The sequence below is a fragment of the Momordica charantia genome (genome assembly GCF_013281855.1).
Source record: "Momordica charantia cultivar OHB3-1 chromosome 7 unlocalized genomic scaffold, Mcharantia_2.0 BLBB01000007.1, whole genome shotgun sequence".
NCBI classification, from domain to species: Eukaryota; Viridiplantae; Streptophyta; class Magnoliopsida; order Cucurbitales; family Cucurbitaceae; genus Momordica; species Momordica charantia.
The window spans coordinates 9,482,205-9,496,275 of NW_028275165.1; the positions used below are offsets into that span (position 1 = coordinate 9,482,205).

The following is a 14,071-nucleotide window of genomic DNA, read 5'->3' on the forward strand; positions in this document are numbered from 1 at the left end:
ATTTGAGATTGAGATTGTGATCAAATGGAAAATTGACCCGAGAAAAGATGTTTAAGACATGGATAATTATGCAGCTCAAATGAAGAACAATGATCAGTAATTGTAGGTTTAAGGAGTAATACTAACAAAGAAGAAATGGACAAAATTTCAGAAAGCAAAGTAAAAATGTAATTCAAGGTCTACTAAGATGAACCATATATATATTTTTATCTTAATCTTATTTTTCTTCAACTTCTTCCATTCCATTTTTTTCAGGTTTTTTGAGTAAAAATCAGACAGAAAATGTGTTAATTAATTAAAAAAAAAAAGAAAGAAGAAGAAGAAGATCAAGAAGAGAAATTTCATATATAATTTCCATTCCAAATTTCCACTATCAATTTTTTTTTCTTTTTGTTGCAAACCCTTTCCTGCGTTTCCTCGTTTCCTGTTGTTTTTTCTCTTGAATTTGTTTTGCAGAAAGAAAAAAAAAAAGAACGAACTCACTCAGAAATTCGAATTCGGAATTGGGATTTAATGAAGTAAATCCCAATTCAACGACAAGGGTTGTTTCCCTCTTCTGGAAATTTGATCAGCTGCTTCCATCGAAACGTCACCGTTCGACAGATCTCCTCCTCCTCCTTCTCCATCATCGGGCGCAGAACACTCCATATTCACTCCGAACAGTCTCAGCCGTTTCGCCGCCGTAGTGGAACCGCCGGAGCCACCCTTGTTAACCGCCATTGAAGAACAACCCTGATTAATTATCTCTCCCACTCTGTACGAAGAAGAAGCCGCCGCCATCGGGGGTCTGAAATAATACACCGAATTATTAGCCCCGCCGCCGCCGCCCATCCCGGAATTCGGCATTTGGAAGGCGTAATTCGGGTAAAGAGTGGAGTAATTCATGTGGATACTGCGGCGGGGCGGTGGCGGCGGATGCCAGCGGAGGAGGAGAGGGTTGGAGAAGTACTGGTGGTGGGGCCGGGGAGCTTCGGGGCGGCGGCGCCAGTCGATGAAGAGGCGGTCTTTGGCAGAATCCCCGAGGCCGCGCTGGAACGAAACGACGTCGCCGGCGTCGAGCTTCTTCTCCTTGACGAAGCGGCTCCAGCCCTTGGTCATCACGTAGCTCTGGCTGCTGTTCCAGTAGGAGTACCGGAACCGCCACGGCTTCCCGTTCCGGTCCTCGAAATTCAAGATCAGCCCCTTCTCGTTGCTGGAAGAGTCTAACGGGAAGTACTTCTCGGCATGCTGCTTCGGAATCACGAGGCGGTTCAGTTTCCCGACGTCGCTCGGAGTCACGACTTTGTCGAACATGTGCTCTCTCTCCACTGCCAACTCGTTCCCGCCGTCTCCTCCGCCGTGCGCATCAATTCTTAGGGTTAGATCCATAAGATCAGCTGGCTGATGATGGTGATCTTGGTGGTGGTGGTGGGGGAAGAAATCGCATGCAATAACATTATTTTTATTGTTGTTGTTATGCCTCATTTCTTGATCTTCTGATTCTTCTTCCTCTTGATCTTCTTCTCCACAGTCTTTTGCAGCTTTTGTGAGAAAATCCATAATTTTGAGGTGGAAGAAAAAAGGGAATTAACTGTGAGATATATGAGAACTGGGGAAGGAATTAAAAGAAAAATAAGCAACGATCCTAAACCCTAAAATGGATAAAATCCATCCATTGGGGATTCAATAAGCTCAAGTTGATTGATTCCCCCATCTCTATCCCTCCTTTTTTTTTTTGGCTATTAAATTCTCCAAATTGGCATACTCACTTGAGAGGAAATTGAGCTCCACTCTCACACAAAAATCACAGAGAGAGAAAGAGATGCAGTTTGATTTCTCTCACTAGTTTATTTAAACCCAACTAGATTATTAGAATTGCAGAACACACACCTACCTCTCTCTAGCTACCTCCTACTAAACTTCTCAAAACTAGGAGATTATCACACCCCCCCAAAAAAAAACAAAGGGAAAAAAAAAATTCTTCAACATTCCCTAAAGTTTTTCTGATCATCTCCAAGTGGAAGGAAGGAGATGATATCATAGATCTGAGAGAGAGAAGGGGGATTGTCCTTTTCAGAAAAGACCCATTTTTATCGGAAAAATTGATCCTTCTCGAAACTTTACTAATCCAATTCACACCTCTCGGAGGATATCAGAACAAAAACAAAATCATCTTCTTTTTTCCCGAATTATGATATTCCTACTATTTCTCTTAATTAAAAAGCTTTCTTTTTGCAGGTAAGTTTCTCATCTCTTTCATTTTGAATGAAATGGTTTGGGTTTCTCTTTAAAAAAGAAATGACCCTTTTTTGGTTAAATTGGAAATTAGATATTGGCTTTAATGGTAGAATGGATAATTGAGAGCACATTAGGGGTATGTAGGGTTAAAAATAAGAAATAGGGGATATCCATCAATATGGGCAAGAGGGGCATTTGTATGTGTGTGTATTATTGAGTTTTGGTAATGTGTGTGATTGATTGAAATGTAATATTATGTTTGTTGGAAGCAACTGTGATATAAACTGGTCCTGCTGGTGGGTGGGGAAAGAAAAAAAGAAAAAAAAAGCAATAATTAATAATCTAAGAGATGGATGAGTGGGGGAGTGGAGAAGTGGATATTAAGAAGCACATAGACCCTGCAAAGGGTACCCAAATTCTTTCTACTCCATATACATCTATCTATCTCCCTTCCTGTGAAATATTTTATTTATTTATTTATTAGCCTAAATTATAAAAAAAAAAAAAAAGGAAAACAAAAAGCAACCCTGAAGTTTGTTTATTTGTTTGAAAAAAATACTTTTGTAAAGACGCATTTCATAAATGTTACCTTTCATGAATACCCTTTGAGCTAATGCATGAATACCCTTTGAGCATAGTACTTAATTTAGACGGAAAGTTGACATGGAAGAACCTTGAACGATACAATTAACATGAAAGCTCGTGTAGATGAAGCTATCGTATTTTTAAAAATGATATAAAGGAGTTGAGGATGAAAATCGTTAAGAGAATGACGAATGGGAGCTTTGAAAACAATAATATCTTCTCCAACATTTTTTCTTTTTCAAGACTTAATCAAGACAAACTTCCACATTAATTACCACATCAACTTTCCATTGAAAATATTAGCTAAACTTTTTAAAAAACGATTATGAAATATTAAAGGTAGTATTCAAAACTTTGGAAATAATAATATGGATATCTTTTTGAAACAAAAGAGAAACAAAAGAGCACGTTCAGAGATTTTTTTTTTCTTTTTTAATTTAGCCTTATTATTATTATTGTTATACTTTTTTCTTAAAAATTGGTCCCCAGCCCCCAGGCCGTTTGTGAATGGTGGGCTTTGTCCTATTAGGCCTCTAGCTTAAGTGTATAGCCCCCTCCCCTTAGCTGCGGCTTCATTTATCAACTCATTTTGAGGTTCATTTAGTTTCCTCCTAACTATATGCCCTTCCCCCACCTAACCTCATATATATCTTTTTCTTTCCATTCCCTCATACCAAATTTCGAATCGAGCCTAACTTAACTTAGTCAATATCATAGGTTCGAGTTATTAATAATCATGAAGTTTCATTTCAAAACCAATTAACAGTGGAAGAAGTAGTACATATCTATTATAAACTCTTATAATGTCTATTTTTTTTAATGTGAGATCTTTAACACGAGTTTCACTGACATATTTAAAAAAAAAATAGTATAAATCTTTCCAATTTCGTTAGAAATTAGCCTTTTTTTTGTTTTTTTTCGAGCCTAACTTAACTAGTCGATGTCATATGTTTGAGTTTCACTGATATATATATATATATATATATATATATATATATATATAAAAGTATAGATTCGTATAAATTCTTCCCATTTTGTAAGAAATTAGCATTGTTTTTCTTTATCTCTCTCTCTTTTCATTTTTGTAATAATTACTTGAATCTCTTGAATATTAGGTATGGAGTTGAAATTTTCAGATTCTAACTTTAAATGTGTACACCTCATTTAGTTGAAAAAACATATAATGTAAGAGGTTGTTTATGACAATTTAGGGTCCATTTTATAACGATTTCTGGTTCTGATTTTTCGTTTCTCTGTTTTTTGTTTTTAGTTTTATGTTTTTAAAATAAAAACTATATATATGTTGGATAATTATTTTTAGTTATTAATTATAGATTAAAGATAAAATCATTAATTTTACAATTAATTTTTAGGAATAAATTGACAACAATTTCATCCAAGCTTCTTTTCCTAGTTCATTTTAACTTAAATAAAGTAATAAAAATATAATGGAAAAAAAAAGAACAAGAAAATTTTGGAGGATGGCGTGAAGAGAGAGCAGAGAAAGAGTGAGGAATTCGAGCGGATTTGGAGAGGAGGAAAGAGGTGGAATGTGAGAGAGGAGTGACTATTTTTACAACATAGTCTGAAAAAACAAAAGAGGTTAAATAAACAAACTTTTTTTAAGAAACAAAAAATAGTTTCATAAAACCAACCTAAAATTACCCAACAACCAATTATTTTGCATTTAAATGCAAAGTTGGGCAAACTAATACAATAGAGCGATTATACGAAAGAAGAAGCTTTAATTTTAATTTTAATTTAGAATTCGAGATAGCCAAAAATCATACGAAAGTGAATTAATTAGGTGCAAAAATGACTAATCTTGTTTGGCCAAGTTAGGCCATGTCTAATAATAAGAAAGAAAGCATTGTAGTAGCAAGCATTATTCTCTTCTTAATTTTACTCACATCCAGGATTTCAAATAAACTCAGTAAATTTTAATCTATAATAATAATAATTAACATTTCTTTCTGTTAATAATTATTACTTTAAATTTGATGGCATATATAATCCAAAGAGTAATTTAAATAAAAATGTTCAGACAAAAGTGGGTTATTTTGAGAATTTCAAATTTTGACTTTTTTTTTCTTTTAAAGATTAATTAAAATTCTACTGCTTTTGTAGCATTAAAAATTATGGTTTCTAGTGAATGAGGAGGATGCCACCCCCCCCCCCCCCCCATAGTAATTTGAAACTCTCTAAAATATTCAAACCCTAAATTTTGTGAAAAAGTTATTAACTATTTGGTTAATTATTTAGTTGAAAATTCAGGGGCAGAAAGTTTAGCATTAATCTTTTGTGAAAGATATCTCATTATTATTATTGTTCATAATGGATGTCACGTGACTTCCACTAGTAGATTGCTAGAATAAAGTTCATTGTCTGGACTAAACAACACTACCAACACTGTGACCAATAGAGATATAGTTGAGTCGACATAATAAATATACCGCATGTAATTTTTGTTTAGTACAAGAGGAGGTGGGAGATCTGAATTAATGGACCTCTGGATCAAAATAAATTTTAATTATCATTGAGTTAAGCTTATATTGTATATACCTCGTGTCATTTAAACTAGTTTAGATATTTATATTCATTTTTAAGTACATCTTATGAAAATTGAGATATGATATTTCAATGTATTTGACAAAATATTGCTATTATATTTATTGTACTTGTACTTTCATGCTAATAACATTTTATTCTTTGTGGATTTTATACCAACTCAAGTAAGGTGAACATAACTAATAGTTTAGAGGTTAAAAATTTCCTGACATTTGATTTTCCCTCATATTTGTAAAAGGATGTTGTCAAACAAAAAAATAAAAGAAAAGTCATACAAGATCTAGGTCTGTTTTTTTAATTAATTAATTAATTAATTTTTTTTTTATAAATGTCTAGTTATATTAAGCAGAGTTCTAACATCCCATATTTGAATGTTATATTAATTGCAAAAAGTAATAGAAACTAAATTGTCAAATGAAAAAATTACATATGTAACCTTAAAAATTAATGCTTTTATTTGCTGATAAATATGGTATATATGTGCAAATGGTTTGACTTTTTTGCTTATGCAATAGATCATATGTTTGGAAAATAAAAGAGTCTAGAAGTGAAATTAGTTAAGCCCTAAATGGTACCTAAGTTAGATGAATATGATTCAAATATTATCCTAAAAATGGTAAAATAAGACTAAATGTAGCTTTACGGTACCAGTTATATTCACTTTGGCAGTCGTAAAGTCAAGAGTTTGTGATTTCGATCCCTCTCCTTTACATGTTGTACTAAACAAAATGATTTTACAAATAAGTATATCTATATATATATTCGAATTCGAAGTTCTATTTTAATGCATAAATTTATAACAAATAATTATATTGGTATCCAAAATTTTGAAAGGTAATAAATTTTATTCTTCACTTATTATTTCATTTCCTAATTATCAACTCACTCAATACGCATGACTAGCTATATTAAAATTTTAATAAGTCTCTTCCCTGGTTCGAGCTCTATGAGGTGTGTAGTCGGACTTTCCCCTCTTCACTTGATTCGAGTCCCACGTGTTGGGGGGTCGTTGATACCCCCATTTTAACCCATTGGGATCCACGATATTCAATATTCATATATTAAAAAATTAACTCTCTATTTTAACCCATAGAATAATCTAAAAGTTCAACACTAAAATAAGGTTTAAATCTAATTATGAGCAGATAATTAAAGCAGTTAAACAGTTAAGATAAATAATAGAATTCAAAAAAATTCAAACCTAATTAGTACGAAATTAAAGATTCCAGTTGCAGACGGCATCCGAACAGATTTAATTAGAAGGTTGTTACTCTAGTCATTGACTTTTAAATAATTATTTCCAATTTATTATTATATTATTATTATTAAGCTTAGATTTTATTTCGGTATCTAAACTTTTATGTAATTTACATAAAGATTTTAAAATGTCTATTATAGTTTTTAATTTTTCTTAAAAGTTATATTAGTATCTAAACTCTTAAAATACTTTTTTTAGTTTCTAAAAACTTTAAAATGAATAACTATTTTAGTCATTATTATTATTTTATCATCTAATATCCTCTCATGTTCGTAATATCATCCCTTTCACTCCAACTGTTACGCTCGAGTAGGGAGAAGGGGTATATGAATGAACCGATACCACATTTGAATGAGATGGATCTTGAGATTAACAAATACTTAAAAGAATTAATAGGTACTACCTATACTAACTAAGCTGCATCTTTCTTTTTGGTAACTAATCGTGAGTGATGACAAAACATGTTCTAGACAGTGGCACAACCAGGTTGCAGAAGAATGTCGGGACGATTGTGGCCAAATCCGGATTCCAAATCTTAGACTTGGGGCGTTACACCACATCTGTGACTCCAACTACATAACCACTTTAGCACATGTAAATGCACATACAAAGCTACGTAGTTAAACAATTAATTAAAGTATAACATCGAGAATCAAAATTGTTATTTTTTAAAAGTTTAGATACTAAAGTAGACGTTTTAGAGTTTAATGGACAAAATGAATATTAAATTTGACAATTTATAAACTAAAATAGATATTTAAAAGCCTCACATCTTGAAGTTTCAACTTCTTTCTTTTTTTTTTCTTCTTCTTATTTTTGCCTCATTTTTTTGATCCAGCAAAGTTAGAAATAATCAAGATATTAAATATTCATCGACATTTCCATAGTACTTCAAAAAAATTGACAATATATGAAGAGCATCAACAAAATATCATTGTTATAGATATAATATTAAAATTAATAATTTTAAAATTTTTTAGAAAGATTTGAGAGGCTTATTTGTTAATTTAAAATATTTTTTACGAAATTTTTATTTTAGGATCATTCAACAAATATTCATCGATCTCGATTTTATTGATATTTTCATATGAAGTCTTGGATATTTTATCCATGTTAACGTTTAAAATGGGAAAGAACCAATCAATAACGGTCGATCAAACAGGGAGAGAGAGTTTTAACTCATAAATTTTTTCACACGGCCTTTTTCTAAAGCCGAAGCTAGCTCTATTCTACACTGTTCACATAATAATGAACCAAAAAAGGGAAAAAAAGTTCGGAAATGAGAACTTTTGCAATAATTTAAAATTACTCTGCATCATGGGCATGAGAATAATAATTTCTCTCGCTCTCTCTCTCTCTCTGAGAGAAGAAAAACAAAACTCAAAACAGTTTTGGTGGGTTGGTGATTAGTTTTATAGTTAGACGTTGTTATAGAAACGGGTTAGCTTAGCCAACGGAAAGATATTATAATAAGCTCGACTGGTTAAGATATCTATTGTGGAGTAAGACTGACTGCTACGTTAACCGCAAAGAGAAGGCGTTGATCTTATCAATGTTCTAGACGAAGAGACTGATGCGTAAAAGAAGTATCCCAATCTCCAACCGACCCCCTGTGATGCCGTGATCCGAAGACAGAAATAAATGCGGTTAAAAGTCATCTGTGACTCCCTGACATCCCTTAATCTACCGAGTGCATCACGGGAAGATTTTGCATCAACACTCTCCCATCTCACCTATAAGACGAAACAGTAAGGACACGAAGAAAGATAAGTGAATTCCAATAAAAATACTTTGATACATATTCTGTCATGTACTGACTTGAGGATCAGAGTGCTTCACACTTTGTCTGGCAGGTTCCTCTTTTGTAGTGGATATTCCATGCACAAATAAGACCTATGTCCGTCTAAAAGATTGTGACTTCGAATCCCCAACCCAGCATGTTGTACTAAAAAAAACTTAGTTTAATTGAGCAACTAATTTGACCTAATTTTTTTAATAACTTTTTCAAATAATACCGTCTAAAATTTCAGAGAGAGTGGAAGACTATCTTATTACCATAGCGCCCACGCATTTGCAATAAAAAAGGAAAAAAAATCCTTACTCTACAAAGTTAGTTCACCTTTAAAATATAGTCTAGTTTGTAATTATTTAAAATTATGATTGGTTTTAATTTTGTTTTAATACAACAAGTGGGGTGGAGGATTATTGATGACCTCTTGATTAGAAACTTGTGTTAATTATTGCTGAGTTAAGCTCGTATTGACATGATTGGTTTTAATTGATATACTAGTCAATATTATAAATCATATTATTTGATGTTGGATGCGAATCTTGGCCTGCCATGTGTCATGATCAAAGAGGTGAGTTGAGTTGACATGCACATGAAACATGGAAATTGAACCAAAAAACATTTAGGTCGGTAGTCAGGGTATGACCTAAATGGCCAAGCCGACCTTCAGTAAAATTCGTAACGTGGTCTCTTCCGAATCCGACAACAAGCCGCATTTTTAGGGTGTGTCAGAGTTCCTGTTGGGCCCAGTTTCTATAAATAGAAACCCTTGCCTTAAATGCAAGGTACGCAATCCTAGAGAGAATTGGCAAGTTAGCTCGGATTTCAACTAACTTGCTCGTCGAAGTGCTAACTTTGTTTTCCAGGTCCCCTAAGGGCTTTGGGAGGCCGTCGAGCAGTCCAGAGAAGATCATCCAGTTCATTCCGACCTACACCAAATCCGAGCTCAGTGATTTCAAGCTCGAACATTTTGGCTCCGTCTGTGGGGAACAACATATTTGAAAGTTAGTCTCACTTTTGCAATTTGAGCTAATTGCCCAAACCCGCTTCCAGCAATCACGATCTCAACTTTCGCCGATCCGCTCTCCAAGAGGAGGTGCCACCACCCTCAATGCCCCTCCTTGCCGCACGTATTCTCATGTGGCTGGAACACCGGTTGCCGAGTGATAGCCTCAGGCAGGGGCTATCAGGGAGAATGTAGGTCGGTCCGCCATATCTGACCCTATAGTGGCTCAAGACTTCCACATTGCCTCAGATCAGTATCCACCGCTACAGCCTCAGAGGAACGGGCTGCCGCCCCGTGCTCCTCGTAGTTGGGGGAACAGAGTGCGCGTTCCGAGGCAAGTGCCGACGCGGGTGTGGATCCTGTCGTGGTAGCTAATGTGATCGCTGAGCTTACAGAAGTCAAGGCACGACTAGAAGCGGTCGAAAAGGGCAGGGAGGTGTCCGACTCTTCTGCCTCCAAGGATCCCGCCAGAGGGAAAGGGCCGCTGCACCCGATCAAAAGAACGAAATATCAATTCCGACCTTGTAGAGAGGCCCGAGCTAGAGCACCCTCACGAAAGTCGGGGACGGAAGGCACTCCGGGAGCACAGGTACGAAGCCACCCTCAGTAGGACGACCAGGTGGAGGACCAACGCCCGAGGGTCCGACCAATCCAGATCCATCAAGCATCAATCGATAGCTACAACGCCCACTAGGGTCGCGGTGGGGGGCCCACCGAGACGACGATGGACGGCCCCCGAGGATCAGGAGTGCCAGGTCGACTTACGGCGGGAGAGAAGCTCAGAGGTTGATGATCGAGAGAGGTCCTCCCAGGGCGATCACTCATTCCGATCCGGGGTGGACCTCATCCGAGACCAGTTTCAGAAGGAGATAGAGAACCTCAAGCGGCAATGCAGGCTACTGAATCCACATCACACGGTCGAGCAAGAGGAGCCGCCTTTCTCCCAAGTAATCCTGGATGCGCCCATCCCATCGAGGTTCAAAGCTCCAGTCATGAGCTGTTATGATGGGTCCGGGGATCCAGTCTCGTATGTTGAGGTGTTCGAGGGAAAGATGGATTTTTTTGCTGCAAGCGACACTATGAAATACCGAGCATTCCAAATAGCACTGGAAGGCTCAGCGAGATTGTGGTACCGACAGTTGAAGCCCAGGTCAATCGACAGTTATCAACTGTTGAGAAGATTGTTCATCAATCAGTTCTCAGCTCGGTAGTTGTTGAAGTTGCCGCCTTCTCACCTTTGAACAGTGAAGCAACAAGACAACGAATCCGTTACGGAGTACATCGCTCGGTTCATGGACGAGCATGTCAAGGTGGTGAGTTGTACCGATGACATCGCCATGATGTACTTCACAACAGGGTTGAACAACAGAAACTTGACGATTGAGTTCGGAAGCCGTCCGCCGGCCTCCTTGAACAAAATGCTTGCCTGAGCTCGCCAGTATATCGAAGACCTAGAGAAGCAGCCGCGGTAAAGATCGGGACCAGAAGTCTCCCCCTTCCAAGAAGCGGTGTGGTGATGATCGAAGTTCGTCTCGGCGAACTGACGACTACAGAAACAGAGGTTGATCATTGAGGGCCGAAGTTCGATAGGTTTACTCCGTTGAATGCCTCAATCACGAAGATCCACGCTGCAGTCGAAGACACCGACATGGAGGCGCTGTTCGCAGCCCTAGAGAAGCTCCACCGACCCTCGGGAAAGCGAGATAAGCGACTCTACTGTCGATTCCATAAGGACGACGGCCACGATACCTCCTGTTGCTTCCATCTGAAGTTGCATGTCGAGGATTTGATCCGTAGAGGTTACTTGAAAAAGTATGTCGGCAGTAGAGAATGAGCTAAGCCGGAGGGATCGGTCAGGAGGAGAAGAGAGAGAGATCACAGCCGCCCAGACGGAAGAAAGATCATCATGCCGTTATAAACACCATTCACGGGGGTCCGAGCGGAGGACAGTCAGGACAAAAAAAAAAGCTCTAGCCCGAGAAGCAGCACACGAGGTCTATACCTCGTACCCCAAGGAGCCCATGATACCGATCTTATTCTACGAGCAGGATGGTGAAGGGGTGCATATGCCCCATAATGACGCTTTGGTAATCGCCCCCCTGATAGACCATGTGAAGTTCAGAAGAGTTTTTGTCGACGGCGGAGCGTCAGCTAATATATTGTCCTTCTCAACCTACACAACTATAAGGTGGGAGAGGAAGCACTTGAAGCACAGCCCAACTCCCTTGGTCGGCTTTGCAGGGGAGTCGGTTAGTGCGGAAGGATGTATCTCGCTCCCTGTCACATTGGCGAAGGAGATCATCAAGTGAGTAGAGTTGCCGAGTTTGTTGTAATAGATTGAAGCTCGGCATACAATGCCATACTCGGCCGGCCCCTGATTCACGACCTCGAAGCAGTTCCATCCACTTACCATCAAGTTCTGAAGTATCTAACCCCAGCCGGAGTTGCGACAATCCGAGGTGAGCAGCAAACATCAAGAGAGTGCTATTCTTCTGCAATGAAAGGGACAACTACTTGCGCAGCGATCGTGGAACCTGAAGCGATTGTGCCACCGCGTGTCGACGAGGCAGAGCTCAACCGTGGCACTCAAGCGGAAGAGCTAGAACTTGTCCTCTTGCTCGGGCCGAATAAGCAAGTCAGCATAGGCAGCAGACTGGGGACCGAGGCAAAAAGAGAGCTCATCGAGTTTTTGAAGGCGAATTCCGACGTATTCGCATGGTCCCATGGCGACATGCCGGGTATCGACCCAAACATAATGGTACAATGTAGATCCTAACCATAGGCCTATAAGGCAAAAGCGTCGGCTTGTCGACGCCGAACGAAGCAATGTAATTTGTAAAGAAGTCGAACAGTTGCTACGAGCTAATTTCATAAGAGAAGTTCATTACCCCGCATGGCACTCCAATGTTGTTTTAGTTACAAAGTCTAACCGCAAATGGCGCGTTTGTATTGACTTTACGAGCCTCATTAAGGCGTGTCCGAAAGATAGTTTTCCCCTACCTCGTATAGATCAGATCGTCGATGCAACAACGGGGCACGAGCTACTCTCTTTCATAGATGCCTACTCCGGGTACAACCAGATCCAGATGCATGTCCCCGACCAAGAACACACTTCGTTTGTTACTTACCAAGAGCTGTGTTTCTACAACGTGATGCCCTTTGGTCTGAAGAACGTTGGGGCGACCTACCAACGAATGGTCAACATGATGTTCGTCAAATAGATCGGATGCAACATGGAGGTGTATGTAGACGACATGTTGGTAAAGAGCAGGCAGACGAGCTCCCATTTGGCCGACCTAGCAGAGGCCTTCAGCGTACTCCGAAAGTATCAGATGTAGCTCAACCCGAGCAAGTGCGCTTTTGGGGTTTCGTTGGGAAAGTTCTTCAGATTCATAGTTCACGAACGTGGGATTGAAGCCAATTCGGACAAGATAAGAGTCATCCTCGAGATGGAAGCACCGAGGAATATTAAGCAACTTCAGAGACTGAATGGCCGTCTAGCAGCTCTGAATCGCTTTGTGTCTCGCTCGACTAACAACTGCCACCCTTTCTTCCAAACATTAAGGAAAAAGGGTCGGTTCGAATGGACTGATGACTACGAACGACACTTCAGCAGCTAAAACAGTACCTCAGCACAGCCCCGTTGCTATCCAAGCCACTGCCTGGAGACGTTCTCTACCTATACTTGGCCGTGTCGGAAAATGCAGTGAGCTCAGTCCTAATCCGGGAAGTCGTAGGGCGGTAGAGCCCTGTTTACTACACGAATAAATCAATGACCAAGGCTGAGGCTCGCTACCCCTGTGTTGAGAAGCTGGCCATGGCATTGGTTACATCCGCACGACGTTTGCGACCGTACTTCCAGGCACATAAGATAACCGTTCTGACAAACATCCCTCTGAAGCAGATCTTCTACAAGTCCGAAACATCAGGTCGGCTGATGAAGTGGGCTTTGGATCTCAGTGAGCATGACATCGCCTTCGAGCCCAGGACAGCATTGAAGGGTCAAGCAGCCATATATTTTGTTGCCAAGCTAACCCAGCCAGGCCGGGGGGCGACGTCCGAGACCAATGGACATTTTACGTGGATGGTTTGTCCAACGAAAAAGGTTGTGGGGCAGGCATGCTGCTCCTCGGCCCCCGGTGATCTTCGATTCGAGTACGCACTCCGATTCAGTTTCCGAGATTCAAACAATGAAGTCGAGTACGAGACCTTGATAAACGGGCTGAGGGTTGCAAGGGGAATGGGCGTGAAGCGTTTCTTGATCCTCAGCGACTCGCAACTGATTGTCGACCAGGTAACCGAGAGTACCAAGTGAAGGATGCTCTAAGGAAAGGTACCTGGCCAAAACTCGCGAGCTCCTCGCCCAGCTTGAAGATTATGTGATCCGACGAGTTCCGAGATCAGAGAACGCCAACGCCGACGTGTTGGTTCGCTTAGCATCGGCCAACGAGACCAACCTACCGAGAATGGTACCGGTTGAAATACTTGCTGAGTAATCCATCGACTGACCTGAAGTGATGGAAGTCCAGTCGGCTCAGCCCACGTAGATGGATCCGACCGAAAGTTTTCTGACTAGTGGTTCGACCCCGACGGATCTAGGCCAAGCCAGGAAGCTCTGACGTTGGGCGGCTCACTACGTAATGCAAGA

At 39.5% G+C, this 14,071-nt stretch overlaps 2 protein-coding genes across 2 annotated transcripts; one reads left to right on the plus strand and one right to left on the minus strand.

Moving 5' to 3' along the window:
• Positions 1 to 328: 328 nt before the first annotated feature.
• NGA1 (AP2/B3-like transcriptional factor family protein) lies at positions 329 to 2,117 on the minus strand. The gene has a single exon (XM_022303523.2). The coding sequence runs from the start codon at positions 1,537 to 1,539 to the stop codon at positions 511 to 513; it is 1,029 nt and encodes a 342-aa protein (XP_022159215.2). The 5' UTR covers positions 1,540 to 2,117; the 3' UTR covers positions 329 to 510.
• Positions 2,118 to 13,195: 11,078 nt separating this feature from the next.
• Positions 13,196 to 13,738, plus strand: LOC148210282 (uncharacterized). The gene has a single exon (XM_088126264.1). It carries the CDS (start codon positions 13,196 to 13,198, stop codon positions 13,736 to 13,738), a length of 543 nt encoding a protein of 180 aa, XP_087982390.1.
• The last annotated feature ends 333 nt before the right edge of the window (positions 13,739 to 14,071 follow it).